At 42.0% G+C, this 22831-nt stretch overlaps 1 protein-coding gene across 1 annotated transcript; it reads left to right on the forward strand.

Annotated features, from left to right (window-relative positions):
• The first annotated feature begins 992 nt into the window (after positions 1-992).
• LOC149152204 (uncharacterized) lies at positions 993-18127 on the forward strand. Its single transcript, XM_089443413.1, has 2 exons — positions 993-1199; positions 16727-18127. The coding sequence occupies exons 1-2, from the start codon at positions 993-995 to the stop codon at positions 18125-18127; spliced, it is 1608 nt and encodes a 535-aa protein (XP_089299539.1).
• Positions 18128-22831: the final 4704 nt, after the last annotated feature.

Raw genomic sequence — 22831 nt, forward strand, 5'->3', positions numbered from 1 at the left:
TCAGGCCTTTTAATTCTACCTTCATAGCCCTCATTCCAAAGAAAGATGACCCGGAGAATTTTGAAGATTTTAGGTTGATCTCCCTGTGCAACTGTATATATAAAATCATAGCAAAGGTGATTGCTATTCGAATCTTTCCTATATTGTCTAGGAACATCTCAGTGGAACAATTTGGGTTTCTAGATGGAAGGCAAATTCATGAAGCCATTGGGGTAGCACAAGAGATTATTCACAGTGTCAGACAAAAGAAAATGAAGGGTGCGGTCTTAAAAATAGATTTATCCAAAGCCTATGATCGCATCAACTGGCTTTATCTTCGGATGCTGCTGACTCATATGGGTTTCAACTATTCTTTCACCAGCTGGATTATGGGATGCATTACAAATGTCAGTTTTGCAGTTCTGATCAATGGCTCAGCTTCCCCTTTTTTCAATAGCCAAAGAGGTCTTAGGCAGGGCTGCCCTTTATCACCGCTCCTGTTCTTGTTAGTGGCAGAAGGTCTGAGCAGATTGATCCACAAAGCCAGAAGAGAAGGGAAGGTAAAAGGTATCGAGGTAGAAATTAACCTCTTTATCACACATTTGCTTTTTGTTGATGACATTTTGATTTTTACAAATGGTTCATCTAACGAAATTAAGGAGTATAAAAGCATTTTTGATCTCTTTTTGAAAGCCACTGGAATGCAGATAAACACTAGAAAGTCACAAATTTGTGTAGCAGACCTTGACAGAAGAGAAAGAGCTAGAATGACCAATCTTTTTACTTTTCCTCTTCAGCCTCTGGACACTCCTTTTAAATACTTGGGGTTCTGGTTAAAGCCAGTAGCATACAAGAAAGAGGATTGGAATTGGCTCATAGCAAAAATAGAAGCTAGAATAAATCATTGGAGTTTCAGGTGGCTTTCCAGAGCAGGCAGATTGACACTCCTCAAATCAGTCTTGTTAGCCATCCCAGTTTACTGGGTTTCTCTAACTTGGGTCCCCAAATGAGTGATGGAGAAAATCAGGAAGATATGCAGCAGATTTTTATGGGCCGGCTCAGCAAAGGAATCATCGGTTCTTCCCTGGGTGGCATGGGATAAGATTGCAAGACCAAAAGAATGGGGTGGATGGGGAATCAAAAGACTCCCCGAGTTCAGTTTGTCTCTGGCAGCAAAGTCCGGGTGGAGGTTAATATCGATGGAGAATCTCTGGACAAAGGTGTGTTACACTAAAAAATGTCACCATGACTATTTACAGTTAGGATGGCTCTATCAACAGTCATGCTACCCTCTTAGGCAAGTCTTATGCCTCTGCTCTCCATGTCAAACTCCAAAAAAGAGAGAAAGTCTTTCTAAATGTATTTATCTCTGGGGACGCAGGTTCTCTCAACCTTACCTGCGGGTACGCACCCAATGTTCACAAAAGCTGCGTCTTTGGACGCTCTGTATGTAAAGGGGCAGGTGCGTCCCCCTGTAAAGGTTAAAATGCGCAATTTTCATCTTTAAAAAGTCACTTGTGGTCATTTCTAGAGCATTCTAGAAGGTTGTTCGATGTGTATTGAGTGCCTCCAGATGGTTCATGCACTCCTACCAAAGAGGAACTTATCCCATCAATAAGGGAGCTATCCCATCCAAAGAGGGGATTATCCCATTGATGGTGGACCTGATTAACTTCCTCTTGAGCACTATAAATACAGCCATTGGGCCAGAAGGAGGAGAGGTTGAAAGCTATACATTTCTAAGGGTAAATGCTGCAGGAATTAGGACTCCCATTTAGAAGCTTGTGAGGAGAGATTGCCATCTTTGCTTATTCTATTTGGAAGTGGGTGAGCTTTGTCAAAGTAAAGGAGAACTCTTGATGGACCCTGGGAGGGACTTGCACAACACCAAGGCTCAGGTTGTATTTGTTCCTTTTGTTACCTATTAATGCAAATGAGTCCATTCTTCTCAATAACTTGTTATTTATGAGTTGTTTCATGTACTCCTTGGTCTATGTGTTAAATATGTTTTATTCTATGAGATTATCAAGTGCTATTTAATCGTTTGATTGTTAGTGTATGCAGGTTTCAAAGTGAAGGAGGAGCTCATCCGGATCAGCGGAGCTGGACTGCTACAACAGCGTTGGATTACAGGTAGGATCTAAACACTTGATTTCCCGTATAGTAAATGCATGTTTAGAGAAGGATTGCTCTTGTTTGTCTTGTTTGTCACTAGAGAGTCTTAGGCTCCTAGGGAGGTTGGTTGTGTCCACACAATCGACTCTTTCTGCCTGACAAATTGGCGACTCAGCTGGGGACTCCATTGATGTGAAAAGTCTTTTCCTTTGTATGAACTTTGCTCTGAGAAAATTGTTTTATTTTTCTGGTTTTGGCTCTGTGACTTTGTCTTTGGGTGGGTTAGCTTAGGGTTAGATTCATTTTGGTTTTTCTTGAGTTTTCCAGTAGGACGCACCCTCTGAGTATTGCACAGTGCGTCCCTGGACACACTGTCGCTATGTGCACAGAGCGGGCCCGCACCTGTTCTAACGGGTCGCCTGCGTCCCCTGCTAAAATTTGAGAAAATTCCATTTTTTGCATTTTTGCTCTTAGATTTTGCTTTTTCTTAGTTTTTACTGCCCAGATTCATTAGTCCCTTGTCAAAGATCTTCACCTGAACTTGTTTCGATAGCATTGAGTGTTTTAGTGGATTTCATGGAAGTTTAAGCCCTAGGGTTTGATTTTTGAGTAGGTCTTGTAGTGACTTTGGCGGTAGAAGTTGTCAAGCCTTAGATCTCTCTGGTTTTGTCAGCATTCTAAGAAGTCAGACCTGTCATAAAGTCTACCTATGCGAGCAACTTACCATTGAGTTGTCCCTTTGGGCAAATTTCGAAGTGCTTGTTGATTGAGTCTTGAATTCCATTTTACAAAAAGAACAAAAAGATTTGAGTTTTGTTTTGACTAGTCTTTTGATTCTGCATTAGCTGGTCCTTGATTTGATTTTGGTCAAGTAAAACAACCTAGAATCATCTTTGTGAGCTTTTGGCTTGTTAGGTTTGCTTAGAGTAATTTCCCTTTTGATTTGCTTGTGAGTCAAGTTTTCATAGATTTTATACCTTTTGAGATTGTTTTTTGTTAAGATAGGTTTATATGCTTTATTAAAAAGAGAAAATACAAAAACATCTCCTTTGAAAAGTTTTGTTTCAAGTAGCTTTGAAAATTTTTGAAAGAAAAAGAGTTTTTTCGTGCACGTAAGGAGTGGTCATGTTTGTACGCTTGAAAAGATAAAGAGAATTGTTTCTTTGATTGTCTTTTCTAAGGAAGTGGTTTTCTATAAAATTTGCATCTCTCAACTCTCTTAGTTAAGAATTTCATTGAAAAAATAAAGTAGCGTAAATCATCTTTGTAGTGGTTTGAGTCGAGTCTACACACCATTGGTTCCACTTCCGCCACCTTTTGTCTTTAAGAAAAACCATAAAATTAACGCTTAAAGTAAAATCGACGTAGTAACTTTTATTTACTAGGGCTCTGAAACACCAATTTAGATCAGGCTAGTGTCTTGGAGTAGGTGAGTAATTAACTCTCCAAGACAACAAAACCAAACAAGTAGCTTATCTTGTGATAGAATAAATCCAATTGTCTCATTTGTACTCTGGGAAAGCTCCGCTTAAAGGAGAAGCACGAGCTCGTGTCCGAACCAGTGAAGGGATCAATCCCCCCTCGTTGGGAATGATGCCAGACATGCACGTATTACAAACTGTAAACCTCAGATTAACCATTGTCGAGGAGCCAGGGGTCACTTGTCGGTAAACCTTGGATTATTGTCAAGGAGCCGGCAAGGGGATTGAGCTTGCTACTCTGCCCTTGCGCGCTGTCAGAGTTTAGACTGTTCCCCCAGGTGCATTTGTTACAGTTGGTAACCTTAGTGACCATTATCTTTAGGATTCTACCAAGGTGACGGTGGAGGGAAGATCCCATTATACCTGGAGCAGACGTCGGCTAGACTCACTTGGATTTTCTGGGGGGTTCACTTCACTTGAGACGGTTAAAGTGGAGGAACTTGGTCCAGTCTATTCATTAAGCAGGTTGTCGGGGTAACTGTTCCACCCGCCACTTCTGTACTGAATCCAGCGATGTTGGGCTTCATCACCAACTAGCGCTTTCGGTCTGGAAGGCTACTGTTTGTGCTTGGTTTGACGCCCTAGATTCTTTAGGCGTGTGATTCAAATTTGTTTGGTTCTTTAGAGACTTTAGGTGGTTTGATTTGAAATTTTATTTTGTTTTCGTGTGTAGTAGTTAAAATTTTTTAGCTGTGGCGGAATTACCGAGACAGTCCCGTAGACTTCGGGGCCAGTCTCCTGAAGTTGTTTCTGTGGCCGAATTGTTGAGAAGATCCTGTAGGCTTAGGGGATCACCTCCTCGAGATGACCCAGGTAATCTAGAAGGTTTAAAGGTCCTTGTAACTCCTCCTAGTGGCAGTAGAGTAGGTTCACCTAAAAAAGGAGAATCTTCCTTGGTAGTCCATTCAGATTACCAAGGCTTAGAGACAGGTTATAATCCCGAAACTGTTACAGTTTCTGAGCTTGTTGGTAGTTTTTCATCTGCTAGTGATATAGGCGAAGAACCAGAAATATCTGAACCTGTTACTCCGACTTCTAGTGTTCCTGATTCACTGAGAATAGAAAGAATTATCACCGAAAATCTTCCTACTGGTTTGATTGCTATCGAAGAACTTGCTCCAGAGGAAGAAATAGGTGTCTCTAATCTTGAAGATCAACTTACTATTGATCTAAGGGAGCGTGAATCTATCTTTTATAGTCCTCCTAGAAGTACTACTTGGTACCTTTCGTTAACCAATTATTTAGACAACTTTGGGGTAGGTTTTTATACACCTCGTACTCCTTTTCCACCTGGAGGTATTCATACTCCTGTCAATATGGCTGGTCCGTCGTCCGTGTTTACTCAAAGTCCTGAATCTTTCTTACATGGCGGTCCTTCTGTTCCCACTGGGTATCAATCTCTTTCTGGTACCTTTGCGGGGGCATCTCCTCAACCCGTTGATCATGGGTTATTAGTTGGAAACAGTGGTAATATACCATTGGGTGTAGGAGACATTTACATGATGTCAGGTTCAGTTCCCATTTCCCAACCTCAAGGTGGCCAATTACCGCCTGGGGGGCAGCCTCAGTTAACGCCTGGGGGGAAACCTCAAGGTACATCATTTGTGTCTGGGGGGCAACCTCAAGGTCAGTACACGCCTATGGTGCAATACATACCTCAAGGTCAACCCCAGCCTCAATATGTACCCCAGGGTCAACCTCAGTATCAATATCAACCTCAAGGATGGCAACCTCAAGGATGGCAACCCCAAGGGTATCAACCCCAAGGGTATCAACCTCAAGGGTACCAACCTCAAGGTCAAGGTCAACCCCAGTATCCGTATTTACCTCAAGGTTATCAACCTCAAGGTCAATACTCAGGTCAAGGTTATCAACCACCTCAAGGTCAATCATATGGTCAAAATATGGGAACTACACCTTATAATTATCAATCCTATCCTCAATCCGGTTATGGATCTCAGTATCCTCAACCTATTACAGGTCAATACCCTAGAATGTTAGTGTGGGATCCGTCACAGGGTCAACAGGTGTTGCAGCCAAGTATACAGTTGGTACCTCAAGCTGGACAACCCGTAGTTTCTGGTCCGCCCCAGCAACCGCAACCTGTCCAGTCAAATGTTCAAACTTCTGTAACTTCGGTAGTTACTCAGCCGCCAATTGCACCTAGTACTCCATCTCAAACGGCTGCTGCAACTACCGCCACATCTACCATACTTACTTCTGGAGTATCGATGGCTCCGGTTTCTACTGTCTCTATAACCACTCCTCAGACATCTTTACCATTGTCTGGATCTACGATTCAAACCACGGTCCAGATGCCTGCAGGTCAGCCTGGTATAAGTACGGTTGTCACTACTCAACCTCAATTTGTTCACCAACCGTACCAGGGACAGTACCAACCTGGGCAAGCTGTCCAACAACCGGTTTACCAGTATCAACTGTATCCTGGGTACACTTATCAACAACCCCAGTACGGTCCGGTTAATCCTGGTTTTCCAGGAGGATATAATATCCCAAATGCGACTCCTGTTCCTAGTTATCCTGGATATCCTCCTCCTGGGGCTAGTATTGTGACCCAGAGTTTTAGAGATCCTAACCGGCAGTTACCGTTTATCGCAACTTTGGATTTACCAGACTTGACACGCCTAACGAACGATCCAATTCAATATCTTCCGTTCTGGCCGCCAATGCCAAATAAGTTGCCCAGCAATATACCCAAGTTCGAAGGTAAGTCTGGAGAGGATCCGTCCAATCACGTGATGACTTACCACCTCTGGTGTGCTTCAAATTCTATCTCGGATGATTCGATCTGCTTACGTCTTTTCCAGCATACTCTCATTGGTCTCGCGGCCAAGTGGTACATTGAGTTACCACGGGCCCCTTTTTACAATTTTAGCCAGTTAGCTACCTCGTTCTTAACTCACTTTCAGTTGCCGGTCAGATACGATAATGGCACGGAGTTATTAACTTCACTAAAACAATCAACGTCCACGTATATTTCTAATCACATTCATGAGTGGAGACGTCGAAGAAGGCTAGTGAAAGTTTTTATCCCGGACCAAATCTTAGCTGAATGGTTTGTTAAATCATTATTACCGAAGATTACTGAAGATGTAGCTAAGGCCGGAGTAGTCACTGAGGAGCAAGTCATTGCTCAGGCGCAATACCTTGACTTAGTTTACACTTAGTCGGGTACGTTACACGAGAAGATTCCGGATCTTCCAAAGTCAAATCAAATCACTGCTGCTCCTTCGGAATCTCATGCCACTGATGGTATGATTGGTATCGTGAATACAAAGAGCAAGAAGAAGTCTTCCAAGCCTTCAACTACTCCTATTATCACTTTGCCTGATTCCCCGACAGGAGAGTCTTCTCCTGAACTTACCGCCGATATTCACGCTGTAGAGTCATCTACGGCCAAATCAAAAAACGACGGAAAGAAGAAAGGAAAGAAGAAGACTAAAGCAGACAAGGCTCCGAAGGAGAAAACAGAAAAGTCGGAAACCAATGATGAAAAGCGCAAACCTCGATATCCTTGTCTTATTTGTGAAGAGGATCATTTTACGAGAGATTGCCCTCATCGGGCCGAGGTTGTGAAAATAGTCAAAGGTTCTCCCACTCCTGCTGTGTTAAAAAATCCATTTCCGGAGCAGGAGAATAAGATGATAGGTTCTTCCTCGAATGCCAGTGAAGAACCCATTTTGATGATGTCTCATGTGAGGATTGCGACTCGATCCCAAGATTATGGTAGTAAGAATCCTGTTGATGGTAAGGAAGCAGAATCTTCTCACTCTAACCCATCAACCTCAGCTCCTGGTTCCGATCCACTACAGATCGAGAAACCTAACCCAGACTTAGTAATTAAACCGCCCGCCAAGGGTGTACTTCGAAGGTCTGCTTTCAATCCACATGCGAGAGTAGCCCAGAATTACAACATTGTTGAGGACTTAGCTGTTTCACCCTCAGCAATGTCGGCGTTAGAAGTGCTGCAATCATGCCCAGCACAACGAAAATTACTTTTGTCGGCTATCGAAGCTGTTGATGTTCAGGACCCGAATCTAATAATCTTCGATCTAGAAAATAGTACACCGCGTCTCCCCCATCAAATGGCTTTCCAAATTCCAGTGATAGTCAAAAACAGGCCTATTCATAGGACTGTGATTGATGAGGGAGCTTCTACGTGTATTATGTCGATTCAATGTTGGAGATCTCTTGGTTCTCCTTCATTGAACCAATCCCCCACCATCCTTAAGGCCTTTGATGGCCGTGGGTTCCGTCCATTTGGTATTCTACAGGAATTGCCTATAGGGGTAGAAGGTAAAACCGCTAGTCTGGATGTGGAAGTGGTTGATGCCCCTCTAGACTACAACCTTCTTTTGGGTCGAAGTTGGTCATATGCTATGACGGCGGTCGTTTCATCGGTCTTCAGAGTAATTAAGTTTCCACATAACGGTAAGATCGTGACTATTGATCAGCTGGCATACTTTTCATCCGACCCAGCCTCTTCAGAGAGTATCCAGCATGTCGGTAAGACGACAATCCCTTATAGGGACGTTGGTGTAGGTTTAGTTAAGGATTCCGGTTTACTTGGAACTTTTCCTCTCCCTCCACTCAGCGTAGAACCTTCATTTGCAACCATTCATATGATTACATCCGAAAACATTATTGTCCCATCTGACTCTGAGATAGACTCATTCGGTGATGCTATGCCTTTGAGTCCATATGAAATTGCTTATGAAGCTGTCATGTCTTTTACCGACTCTCGTTCAACCGAGCTCGACCAAATGAATGTGGTCAGTGAAGAATCACTTTTCACCTCAACCTTAGAACGGATAGCATTTCCCGAAGTCGTGTCATCTGATGAACAACTTCGCGAAATCCTAAGTGTAGACGATCTACCATGGGAAGATCTCCATCACAGATCTTCGTTTTTACCTAAGGATGATGCATTTGAAAATGATTTTTCATCTATCTTTACCGCTGAATATGTCAAAGACGCTCAGGATCCAACGAAACATTCTGATTCAGAGTTGAATTTAGGGAATATTTCTCGTACTATTCTCATTGATATTTCAGTGAAGCCCGGAATTGAGGAGAACATTCATATAGGTGCCGCATGTACAGAAGATGAAATCCACACTTACAAGGCCCTATTGCAAGAATTCCGCGATGTGTTTGCCTGGTCTTACGAGGAAATGTCGGGAATCGCTCCTGCCATTGTTGTTCATGAAATAAAGACCTACCCGGATGCTAAACCCGTCCGACAACGGTTGCGTCAGATTCACCCTCGAAAGGCGGCTGCCATTAAAGCAGAAGTCGAAAAGTTGTTGAAAGCAGGTTTCATTTATCCGATCCCATTAACGGATTGGGTATCGAATATTGTTCCGGTCAACAAGAAACAAGGAACAATAAGAATCTGTATCGACTATAGGGATATCAATCGAGCTTGTCCAAAAGACAACTATCCTACGCCTTATATCGATCAAATTATTGATGATTGTGCCGGAAGTGAAATGTTTTCCTTCATGGATGGTTTTTCGGGCTATAATCAAATCAATATTCTACCTGTCGACCAACCAAAAACGGCATTCATTTGTCCATGGGGGACATTTGCTTATTGCAAATTACCTTTTGGGCTTAAGAATGCCAGGGCCACTTTTCAACGGGCGATGTCTTATGCATTTCATGATATCAAGCACATTGTGCAACCGTATCTCGATGATTTGCCTGCTCATTCATTCCATCGAGCTGATCACCTTGTCCACTTACGAGAAATCTTTATGAGGTGTAGGCATTATCGAATTCGGTTGAATCCCCACAAGTGTGTTTTCTGTATAGAAACAGGTCGATTGCTGGGATTTGTTGTTTCAAAAGCCGGCATTCGCGTCGATCCCTTGAAAGTCGAAGCTATCATCAAATTGCCTCCTCCTTCGAGTTTGCGCCAACTCCAAAGTTTGCAAGGGAAAGCGAACTTTTTACGCCGATTCATCCCAAACTACGCCGAGGTCACTAAAGGTTTTACACGGTTGTTGAAACAGAACGCTCAATTCTTTTGGGACGAGATTGCCCAACAATATTTTGATGCACTTAAACACGCGTTGACCCATGCACCATTGTTGCATCCTCCCAACTACAACCATGACTACTTCTTATACCTCGCAGCTTCGCATTCCACCATTGGAATGGTGTTAGTTCAAGAAGATGAATTCGGAGCAGAACATGTGATATATTATCTCAGTAGGACCTTAAATCCCACTGAGCTAAAATATTCGCATGTGGAGAAATTGGCCCTGGCAGCCGTTCAAGCTGTCCAGCGTTTTCGTCACTACATTCTTCTCCGTAAAACTACAGTTATTTCGGATTGCAACCCTATGATTTACATTTTGACAAAACAACTACTAGGGGGCAAGTACTCTAAATGGATCGTTATCCTGCAAGAGTTCGACTTGGAGTTCGAGAAGTCCAAGTCTAAGAAATCCTTAGTTTTTGCGGAATTGATGTGTGATTTCCCGCGTGCTGACACAGAGACTGTGGCAGAGGAGTCCATTGCAGACGAATCTTTGTTTCTTATCAGTACTTTAGATCCGTGGTACGGGGATATAATCATCTATCTCCAAACCCAAACCTTTTGGCCTGAAGCTTCAAAGGCGGAACATCGAAAAATTCGGTTTCAATCCCAGCAATACAAAATTATTGGGGATACACTTTATCGCCGGGGGGCAGACTTAGTTTTTCGACGTTGTTTAACTCACGAAGAGGCTGAGAGGGTTTTGAATGATTGTCACTCTGGAGCATGTGGCGGTCATATGTCTGGGTATGCCACAGCTCAGAAGGTGTTGCGCACTAGTTACTTCTGGCCATCAATGTTTAAAGATTGTATCATTGCAGTCAGGAAGTGCCACAACTGCCAAGTGTTTGATCGAAAGATGCGCGCACCACCTGCTCCTCTCCACCCTATAATTGCCGTTGGTCCATTCGCCAAATGGGGTATCGACTTTATTACTTGTAACCCTCACTCGGACGGGGGGCATGCGTATATCATCCTCGCGGTTGATTATTTCACTAAATGGGCCGAGGCGATGCCTACATTCGATGCAAGCGGCAAAACAGTTGCAGTTTTCGTATTCAATCATATTATAACTAGGTTTGGTGTCCCACAAGCAATCATTACTGACCATGGGAGCCATTTTCGAAACATCATGATGACTGAGCTTACAATCCAGCTTGGTTTGCGCCACGATAGCTCTACTCCTTATTATCCGCAAGCCAACGGTTTGGTTGAGTCTATCAACAAAGTTCTGGTTATCATGATCCGACGAACCATTGGTATTCATCGGTCGAATTGGCACAACATGTTATTTTCAGTGCTATGGGCATACTGAACCTTAGTGAAAACTTCAACAGGGTTCACTCCTTTCCAGCTAGTTTATGGCTTGGAAGCTGTGTTACCCATTGAATGCGAAATCCCATCACTTCAAATGGCTGTCGAATTACTCCCAGCTACTTTCGAAGAGGAGAAATGTTTATTGTACTTAGCTAAATTAGATGAGACTCGACGTGTCGCTGCATTGGCAATCGAGACTCACGCGAAGCGAATGAAAGCTCAGTATGATAGAAATGTGACCCCTCGAAGTTTTTCAGAGGGAGACCTAGTGCTATTATATGATCAAGCTAACGATAAGCTAGGTGCTGGAAAATTCGTTCCTATGTGGCATGGACCCTATATTGTAAAGCGAAAGCTAGCAAAAGGGGCTTATGAGCTGGTAGATTTTGATGGGGACTCTTTGGGTAAACCCAGAAGTGGACTTTACCTAAAGAGGTATTATGCTTAAATGGTGGGTATGGCGAATTTTTAGTTAGGTTAGGTTTTCTTTCTAGCTAGTATGTTTGTTAGTTAGTCAGTGTGCTTAGCTTAGCAAGTGTGTTTTTCGTCGTTATTCTGGCTTATCTTGGTTTTACTCTTGATATTGCAGATGTCGACGCCTCTCCAAACATACATTGGATTTGCTGATGGTGCTTGTCGTAGTACACAGAATATCTCTTCCGCAGCTTGGGTTATCTATTCACCCTCTGACGAGTTAGTTTCTATGCATGGGGTAAGCCTCAGTCAAACAACGAACAACATTGCAGAATACAGTGCAGTGGTTGAATTATTATCCGAATCTATTTCATTTGGAATTCGACGTTTGATAGTGAGGTTAGATTCTGAACTTGTTGTATTACAGCTTAATAGAGTTTATGCCATTAGAAATCCTGTGTTATTAAGGTTGTTTTTGAGAGTGCATCTCTTGGAACGTGAATTTGATTACATTGAATATCAGCATATTCCAAGGTCTTTAAATACATTAGCAGATGCAATTGCTTCTCGAGTGTTGGACAGACATTTACGATAATCATGCAAGTAAATTTAAAAACATTTCATCACATATGTTAAACAAGATAAGCCGGTAATAGTGATATATATATAGATAGGAGTGTGTCAAAAAATATACATCGTCTTCGATCATAGGTTGAAAAACACCTTATGATCGGCAAAATGATAAAGTACAAAAAGTCAAAAATGTCAAATGTGTCTACAAAGTGACTAGCCAATCACTGGTGGTGTTCCCTATACGACACCACTGCACGGGCTACCTTACGCAAAAATCTCCTAAACGGTCCAGGGACTGTGACTACATAGCGCTGAAGTCTGATAGGAATATCATCCATGGTAGTCTCAGGCATATCCGCCGTCAGACGCTCTAGATCCTGCTCCAACTCAGCTAGTGTCTCTACAGCCGCATCCTGCGGGGCCGGTACCGGTGCAACTGGATGTCTCCTCTCAAAAGGCCGGAGGTTGGCTGGGCGCTGTGGACCAACATCTGCATTTTGAAAATTTTTACTGTCAGTTTTGAGATGATATATATAAAAAACAAAAAATACATAATTTGAAAACTTGTGAAAAATAAAGTACCTCTGTCATCCCATTGTTCTCCCTGTGGAAGAAATGTGTCCAGATCACCTCGAAAATCTACTCCGGCATACGGAAAGTCCTGGATCGAAAAAATCTGGTCCTCTAACCAGTGAAAATAACTGTCAGTGAATCGAACAACCGTCGCGCCCTCGTCAGGATGCCGGGCCATCACCGCAACCCATCGTACTATCTTTGGCTCCCGAGGACCCAAGATATCAACAGTGAGTTGCTGAGGGATCAGCATCAGAACTCTCTCTAAGGCAAAGCTCACGACTAAAGGCCCATATCCAAAGGTTTTCAGTCATCCGTTCTTTGCCTTAGTCAGTTGGCTCTTCATATTAGCCGACACAGCATCACACCAGTTGAAAATGGTGCCTTGGTAACAGTCAATCGCCATCCGCATTTGGGACCCGGAAGCAATATGTAAAGCGGCTGCACCACAAATTCTGGTAACCGTAAAAGCTATAACTTTGAGTTCACGCAGAGAGATGTGTTTGATTTCCACGCCTTTCGCATGGTGTGCATTGGGTATGCACCAATCTGCCCGGAGACTAGCAAGGGATTGGCCACCCGGCCTAGTCCCGGCTAGATTGAGTTGCTCGCCTCTATTTGGCAAGCCAGTGAGAAAGTATACATTAGAGGGCTCTATCTCGAGCTGGTGCCCTCCTATGTAAAAGCATTGCTCTTGAATGTTCCATCTCTCAACCAGCCATTCTAAGAATCTCACCTGAGCCCTCATGCCAGGTATGACCCAGTATTTATATAGCCCGCATGCTTTTAGGGCATCAATGGAAGGTTGATGTTCAATTGTAGCTAAATCAACATCCTCGTGCTCTCTTTCTCTCCAATCCAACATTTTGAGTGCCCTACACACCAAGAAACAATGATTAGAATTAATTTGGGGAAATTTGAATGGTTATTTGTGAGGATTGGGGTTTCAAATTCCGCATTTCACGGAGGACGCACCCCGCGTTTAGAACACAGGGCGTCGGGACGCAGCTGGCCTGAAGGTGGGCTGCGTCCCCCGACCTTTTTCCTATATAGGAAAAAGTCGGGGGACGCAGGTCACCCGAAGGGCACCTGCGTCCACCGCAGAGCGCATTTTGAAACCTAAACCCCCCCAAAAAACAAAACTAAAACCTAAAATACAATTTTAATCGGATGAAAATGAAGAGTAGGAAGTTGTAAAATACCTGGAAGAGACGGCGTTCGATTCTGACGGTCGGATTTTCCACAGCGACCATGGGAAGTTTCTTGCCAAAAGCCCTTTTTTCAACCTCAACAGTAAAATGGTAAAAATGACATGGTAAAAAGTCTTTTTATAGGTTTTTTGGATGAATTTGTTCATTTTTCACCATGGAAGGATGATTTTCGATGTATTTTTGCCTATCTTAAACAGGTATGAGTAATGTGTTGTTTTTGTGCAGGACAAAGGGACTTAGAGGGAAAATTGTCATTTTTCATGAATCAAAATATCAAAGTCATCTTTTAAGCCCTTTTCTGACTCCTAAAAAATGAAAATATTGCCGAGCGTTTCTTTTACACTCGTTAAAACGGAATTAAAAGACGGTTCCCTTTATAGCTCTTTTCTGACCGTAAAATCAGGAAAAGATTGCCGGGTTTTTGTCGTTTCAAACTCGATACGGAAATAAAACGACGTGTCCTTGATCGCTTTTTACGTTTCAGGTCAGTGACACTAATTATGAAAGTACTCCTTGGTCGCAAGATCAAGCGGTTCCCCCAGGTATTATTTTATACTTTTTCGGGCCTGAGGGACACAAATCTACGAAAAAGTTCAACTTGGAGTCTTCTTAAGTTTTTCAGACTCTCTAAAATTGAAAAACGCCGAGTTTCTCCTATACTGAGCTCGTTAAACATTTTCACAGTAAAGGACCTGTTCAATTACAAACAGGAACGAACCACTCCTTCCTAGGGTTCGAATCAAAACTAGGTTGGACTCATCCGAAGGATGAGCTTATAATCAAGCATATGTTATCCTCCTCAAGCTTGTTAAAAATAAAGAGGTACTTGCCAGAAATGGTGGGGGAAAAGAGAGAAGAATGAGCCTATTTGTTACCTTTTGTCTCAGAAGAAACTTTATTACCACTCTTGAACACGACACTTTTTCATTCACCTGGGTTGGGAAATCCTTTACCTCACAGTTGATCAAACCACTTTGAAAGTCTTCAGCCGGGTTGCGGGGATTAACTTTGAGTCGTTTATCACCAAGCCATCTGTTGTGTCGTTATGTGTTCAAGAGGTCTGCAAGAAAAACTTTCATCTGCAAAATACTTGTCATCCATTTGACCATCCCTGAGTCAGTCCTTACAGCAACATTTCTTCAACTTGAACAATGATTTCGTGTTGCGGGCTTGCCTGCAATAGGTCGCTTTCTATCGACATCAGCACATTATCTAGAGAGATGACTTAGAAATCGTCAGTACCTTGAAGTCTGCATGCATCAATGGCAGGTTTCTCGCCTTTGACGTCAGTTTACATCATTGACTTTCGATCAAAGGATTCCGTGAAATGTTCGACATCAACTCATTCATTCACATCTCATGGATTGTACTGAGTACTTCGAGAACCATTGACATTACTGGTGGTCTCTCTCATGCTTGTTAACAGTTTACATCATCGACTGGTAATCAAGTGGTTTCTACCATGTTCGACATCAACTCATTTATTCGCATGGCTAGAATCGTACCAATTCGAGAAGTAGAAATGAAGACCCTGGATCTAGTTTCCACCATCCAGGCTGCGAGGAGTTTTGTATTCATTATCTAAGTAGACTAATCATAAACAGATGGCTGCGCCCATACTGTGTCTACAAAAGTCTATGATTATGATGTATTGCAAGATCATTCCTGTATCAGAGTAGTTAGTTTGTTAGTTAAAGTTTTAATCTGAGTATGGGAATGCCTACCTCAGTGATGATATAATCTTATACATGTATTTTGTGTTGAAAATTGCAGGTTCTGACCAGGCTCTCCACGAGATAATCCTTGAAATGATAAAGCGCTTCACCCTTCCTAGATAATACAAAACCCTAATCTATTTCAGGCTTCGCACTTTAGGGGGCAATCTGTTACACTAAAAAATGTCACCATGACTATTTACAGTTAGGATGGCTCTATCAACAGTCATGCTACCCTCTTAGGCAAGTCTTATGCCTCTGCTCTCCATGTCAAACTCAAAAAAAGAGAGAAAGTCTTTCTAAATGTATTTATCTCTGGGGACGCAGGTTCTCTCAACCTTACCTGCGGGTACGCACCCAATGTTCACAAAAGTTGCGTTTTTGGACGCTCTGTATGTAAAGGGGCAGGTGCGTCCCCCTGTAAAGGTTAAAATGCGCAAGTTTCATCTTTAAAAAGTCACTTGTGGTCATTTCTAGAGCATTCTAGAAGGTTGTTCGACGTGTATTGAGTGCCTCCAGATGGTTCATGCACTCCTACCAAAGAGGAACTTATCCCATCAATAAGGGAGCTATCCCATCCAAAGAGGGGATTATCCCATTGATGGTGGACCTGATTAACTTCCTCTTGAGCACTATAAATACAGCCATTGGGCCAGAAGGAGGAGAGGTTGAAAGCTATACATTTCTAAGGGTAAATGCTGCAGGAATTAGGACTCCCATTTAGAAGCTTGTGAGGATAGATTGCCATATTTGCTTGTTCTATTTGGAAGTGGGTGAGCTTTGTCAAAGTAAAGGAGAACTCTTGATGGACCCTGAGAGGGACTTGCACAACACCAAGGCTCAGGTTGTATTTGTTCCTTTTGTTACCTATTAATGTAAATGAGTCCATTCTTCTCAATAACTTGTTATTTATGAGTTGTTTCATGTACTCCTTGGTCTATGTGTTAAATATGTTTTATTCTATGAGATTATCAAGTGCTATTTAATCGTTTGATTGTTAGTGTATGCAGGTTTCAAAGTGAAGGAGGAGCTCATCCGGATCAGCAGAGCTGGACTGCTGCAACAGCGTTGGATTACAGGTAGGATCTAAACACTTGATTTCCCGTATAGTAAATGCATGTTTAGAGAAGGATTGCTCTTGTTTGTCTTGTTTGTCACTAGAGAGTCTTAGGCTCCTAGGGAGGTTGGTTGTGTCCGCACAATCGACTCTTTCCGCCAGACAAGGTGGTTAAAAGAAAGTATATAGACCCAGTCCCTCTAGAAGATTGGATTCGGAGTCAGGAAAAGAAACAGAAGAATATATCAGTCATTTGGAAGGCTGCGCTGGAGGCCTTCTCTGTGATAGAACAAGGCCTGGCATGGAAAGTGGGAGATGGTAGTCACATCAGAATCGGCAGGGACCCTTGGGTGGGTTGCAATGAAGCTTTTGCTCTGTCTCCAGGTCTCCTCAGACACCTTGACAGTAAAGGAATAGTCACTCTAAACCAGGTGGAGAAAGCAGGCCACTCCACTTTATGGGGTCAGGCATGGAAAAATGATGAAGAATTAGGTTTAAATATCAGATGGAAGAACGAATGGGCCTCCTTCATCCAAGAACTCCACCGTACACATGTCAGACTCAAAAACGAACCTGATAAGCTGATCTGGGCTCAGGGGAAAACTGGAGAATACTATCCCAAAGATGGATACTCCTTCTTAATGAAACAGAAAGGGTGGGATACCCCCGAGTGGTGGTCTAAAAGCATTTGGAAGCTTACAAGTCCAGCAAAGGCCAGGATATTCCTTTGGTGTCTGCTAAAAGGAAAAATCCCAACTTGGGACATGTTACAAGCTAGATACCTTGTTGGTCCAGGAAGATGCCCTTTATGTAAATCAGATGAGGAAACTATTAGACATCTTTTTACATCTTGCACAGTATCTTTAAAGATTTGGGAAGAGCTTACAGTTCTGCTTAATGTTAAAGCTCAGTGGGGGTCAGAACCTTTGGAAGCTGCATGGAGAAAATGGTGGCAGAATTACCTGGATGGAAATTTGAGAAACCTACCTCTCATTTTCTTCTGGGGTGTATGGCTTGCGAGAAACAAATGTTTATTTCAAGATAATATCATCCCCTCATCTGTCATTGCTTCTAACTACGCAGCCATATACTCTGCTACTCCGACCCCTGAAGCGAAAAATCCCCCAATCCGTGACAAGCCTCTTATTATCAAGGAAGGCACTCCTTGGGCCTTTTTTGATGGAGCTTCCCAGAATAACAAGGTTGGCGCTGGGATAAGCATTCATATATCCTCTGATCATTGTCTAAAAGCTTCTGTCGGATTAAGTTCTGGGTCAACAAATTTTGCCGAGTTGTCTACTTTACATCTTTTGCTTTGCTGGCTACTTCAGAGGAACATATTCACTATTCAAATCTTTGGCGATTCACTAAATGTCATTAAATGGGTCAATGGAAATGCGTCTTGTCAAAATCAGATTTTAAAGCCACTGTTAGAAGAAATTTTGTTATTAAAGTCCTCTTTTAACAATTTTCATATCTGTCATATCTACAGGGAGAAAAATGAAGAAGCAGATCAGCTTTCTAAAGCTGGTTTACAACAGGTTTTGGGCAGCTGGTCAATAGAGGAATACTTCCAGGGGCAGAAAAACATATCTCATCAGCCCCCTTTTGCACCTCCTAAATGAGCGAGGATCCCTCTCCTTTCTTTTTTTTGCATACAGATTTTCGTTCTCATGGTCAAAAGTATTTATATCTTTTACAGACTCTTTCACTCATATTTTTTTGTAAATTTTGTCCGGGCAACAAAAAACAGTATATGAAAAACTCTTTATATTTTTCTCAGATCATAAAGTTAATATGGCAGCTTGATGTAAGGGGTTGTTTTCCTTCACAGAAGGAGACCCCAAGTCGTGCACCTAAATGGTATGTATATAACCTCCGGAAGAGGGGAATCGTGATAGTCAGTCATCACAAGACTGAGTCTTGTTTTTGTTTGATGTTTTAAATGCTTTTAGACAGTCCGGAACAGCTCCAGCCGAGCCATCTACTCTGAACAGTGATCCATACAGAATGTAAAAACTTTTTATTATGCTAATGAAAAGTTTTGTTTTTTTCTTCGGAAAAAAATAAGTTAATCCCTTAGTTTATATTAATCAAGGATTAATTAATTATGTTTATTGTAATAAATCATTGATTGATACGATGGATTTGACATTGTTGTCATTATTTGTAATCTCTGTGTGGTTCTTAATGGTCTAGATCATCCCCTCCCCGATCAATGGCATGGGATGCATTTCAGACCCCACCCCCCTGCACTTTTGATGTTTAACCAGGGGGGTTCGAAAAGCATTCTAAATAAATACCACAAGGGGGTACGTGTTTGCATCAAAAAAATTTGGACCCCCCCTAAAAACCACCTTTCTACCACTCCATTCCTACCATCACTTCTGAACACCTTGCCACATGTCCCTCATTCATTTTCCCAACTATGGCATAGTTATCCTTTCATCCAACAACCATTTAACCATTGTATGTGTTGGGACAACGTCCCATGGGGTCAATTTTGTAGTAGTTTTATTTTTTATTTTTGTAAAGTCTCCACATTTTGAGAAGAGAAGTGTGAAGGTCATTAGAAGTCAAGGGCGATTTAGGAAGATCAAATCCCCTTAGTGTGTTAAGTTAAGTTGTTTTGTGATCTGCCCATGGTTTACGAATCATGGTATTGTAAAGAAAGACACTATAAAAGGGAGTGATAGCGAGTCATAGGGGATAATCAATCATTGAAGATCTATGTATGGGCAAGTGATGTAAGTCTCAAGACTCTATTTTTTGTACTTAGGCAAAGGGAAAGGCTCCTGTAGCTATGTGTGCGGAGACATTGGTAAGTCTTCAACTGAGTGCGTGGGCCCTGTTACACTAAAAAATGTCACCTTGACTACTTACAGTTAGTATGGCTCAAATCAACAGTCATGCTACCCTCTTAGGCAAGTCTTTATGCCTCTGTTATCCATCTCAAACTCAAAGAAGAGAGAAAGTCTTGTAAAAACTTTGTTTATCTCTGGGGTCGCAGGTTCTCTCTAGCCTTACCTGCGGGGACGCAGGTCATGTTCACAAAAACTGCGTCCATGGACGCTCTGTATGTTAAAGGACAGGTGCGTCCTCCTGTAAAAGGAAAATGCGCAAGTTTTATCTTGAGAAAGTTACTTGTGGTTACTTCTAGAACATTCTAGAGGTCGGTTTGATGAAATGGATGCGCCTCCAGTTGGTTCATGTATCTCTATTAAGAGGGGACTTATCCCATCAATAAGGGAGCTATCCCACCCATAGAGGGGGATGATCCCATTGATAGTGGACCTGAATAACCTCTTTACAGCACTATAAATAAAGGCATTGAGCCAGAAGGAAGAGAGGTTGGAGCTATACATTTTCTTTGGGTAAATGCTGCAGGATTTAGGTCTTCCATTAGAACCTTTGTGAGGAGAGATTGTCTTTACATGATTCTACTTGGAAGTGGGTGAGCTTTGTCAAAGTAGAGGAAAACACTTGATGGACCCTGGGAGGAACTTGCACAACGCCAAGGCCAGGTTGTAAGAGTTTCTTTGTTTCGTTATTAATACAAACTGGTTTATTTTTCTCAATAGCTTATGTTAATGAGTTATTTCATGTGTTCCTTGGTCTGCATGTTGAATCTATGTTTTATTATATGAAATACAAGTGCTCGGTAATTGTTTGATTGTTTGTGGTTGCAGGAATTGACTTGAAGGAAGAGCTCATCCGGATTGGCAAGAACGAACTACAACAATAGCGTTTTGGAATAAGGTAAGCCTAAACACTTGTACTTTTCATGTTGTAAAAGGTAGATTTAGAGAAAGATCACTCCATTTTGTCTTGTTTGTCGCTAGCGAGTTTATACTCCTAGGGAGGTCAGTTGTGTCAGCCCAAATGACTTTTTCCGCCACGACAAATTGGCGACTCCGCTGGGGACTCCATTAATGGATAAGTCTTTTCCTTTATATGAACTTTGCTTTGTGAAAATCATTTTTATTTTCTGGTTTTTGGCTGTGGGAATTAGTATTTGGGTGGTTTAGCTGTAGATTTAGTTGGCTTTAGTTTTTCTTCCTTTTTCCAGAAGGACGCAGTCTCTGTGTGCTTCACAGTGCGTCCTTGGACGCGCTGTTGTCGACTGCACAGTGCGGGGCCGCACCTGTGACAACGGGTGGCCTGCGTCTTCCTGTAAAAGTCAAGAAAATTCCATTTTTGCTTTAAATTACTTTTAGATTTTGTTTTTCCTTAGTGTTTTCTGCCCAGATCCTTTAGTACCCTGTCAAGAATTCTCACCTGAACTGGTTTTGTGAGCTTTGAGTGTTTTAGTGGATTTCAACGAAGTTTAGACCTAGGGTTTGATTTTTGAATAGGTTCTGTAGTGACTTTGAGCTTAGAAAGTTGTCCAGCCTTAGATATCTCTGGTTAGTCGACCTTCTTAGAAGTTGAGCCTGTCGTAAAGTCTCCTTGTGTGAGCAACTTATCATTTGAGTTGTTTTGGGTCAAATTTCGCATTGCTTGTTTTTAAAGTATTGATTTCCATTTTCAAAAAGGACAAAAAGATTAGAATTTTGTTTTGACTAGTTTTTGGTTCTGCGATAAGCTAGTCCTTGATTCGTTCATAATCAAGTAAAACACCTTAGAATAATCATTGTTAGTTTTGACCTTATTAGAATTGCTTAGAATAAATTTGCCTTTAGTTTGCTTGTGAGTGGATTTTCATAGATTTTGATAGTTGTTAAAAGATTGCTTTTGGTTATATTAGTTTTATTTACTTTATTAAAAGAAAAATACAAAAACATCCTTCTTTAAAAGTCTTGTTTCAAGTAGCTTTTTGTTTTTTTTTTAAAGAAGAAAAGAGTTTTTTTCGTGCATGTAAAGAGAAGTTATGTTTTTATGCTTGGAAAAAAAAATCGAATTGTTTCTTTGATTGTCTTCAATTAAGAAGTTGCTTTTATAAAGATTGCATTCTCTCAACTTTTTAGTTAAAACAATTCATCGAAAAAGCAAAAGTAGTGGATAAATCATCCTAGGTGCATTTTGTAGTGGTTTTGAGTCGAGTCAACACACCACAAGTTTCACTTCCATCACCTTTTGACTTAAAGAACAACCTTAAAAGTAACGCTTAAATTAAAATTGATCTAGTAACTTTTATTTTTTTTTAGGGTTCTGAAGCACCAACATAGCTTAGGCTAGGGTCTTGGAGTAGGTGAGTACTTAACTCTCCAAGACTACAAAACCAAACAGTTAGTCTATCTTGAGTAGAACAAATCCAATTGTTTCAGTTACATTCTGGGAAAGCTCCTCTTAAAGGAGAAGCACGAGCTCGTGTCCGAACCAGTGAGGGGATCATTCCTCCCTCGTTGGGAACGACGCCAGGCAGTACGTATTAAAAACGGTAAACCTCGGATTAACCATTGTCGAGGAACCAGGGGTCACTTATCGGTAAACCTTGGATTACTGTCAAGGAGCCGGTAAGGGGATTGGAGCTTGTTACTCTGCCCTTGCGTGCTGTCGGAGTTTAGACTGTTCCCCCAGGTGTAATTGTTGTGATTGGTAACCTTAGTGGCCATAATATCTAGGATTCTACCCAAGGTGACGGTGGAGGGAAGGTCCCACTGTACCTGGAGCAGACGTCGGCTATACTCACTTGGATTTTCTGGGGGGTACGCTTCACTTCGAGACGGTTAAAGTGGAGGTACTTGGTCCAGTCTATTCATTAAGCAGGTTGTCGGCGTAACTGTTCCACCCACCATTTCTGTACTGAATCCTGCGAGGTTGGGCCTAATCACCAACTAGCGCTTTTGGTCCGGAAGATACTGTTTGTGTGTGCTTTGACACTCTAGATTATTTAGGCGTATGCTTCAAATTTGTTTGGTTCTTTAGAAGACTTAGGTGGTTTGATTTGAAATTTTTTACTTTGTTTTCGTGTGTTGTAATTAAAATCATTAATTGTGGCGGAATTACCGAGACGGTCCCGTCGCATTGCGGGCCAGTCTCCTGAAGTTGTTTCTGTGGCCGAATTGTTGAGAAGATCCCGTGAACTTAGGGGTTCACCTCCTCGAGACGACCCCAGTGTTTTAGAGGGTTTAAAGGTCCTTGTAACTCCTAGTGGCAGTAAAGTAGGTTCACCTGAAGAAGGAGAGTCTGCCTTGGTAGTCCATCCAGATTACCAAAGTTTAGAAACAGGTTACAATCCCGAAGCTGTTACAGTTTCCGAGCTTACTGGTAGTTTTTCATCTGCCAGTGAAACAGGCGAAGAACCTGAAATTTCCGAACCTGTTACTCCAACTCCTAGTGTTCCTGATTCACCAAGAATAGAAAGAATTATCACCGAAAATCTTCCT

Source organism: Pinus tabuliformis, chromosome 9 (genome assembly GCF_031772625.1).
Source record: "Pinus tabuliformis cultivar Carrire ecotype Pingquan chromosome 9, CPIR1, whole genome shotgun sequence".
Taxonomy (NCBI): domain Eukaryota; kingdom Viridiplantae; phylum Streptophyta; class Pinopsida; order Pinales; family Pinaceae; genus Pinus; species Pinus tabuliformis.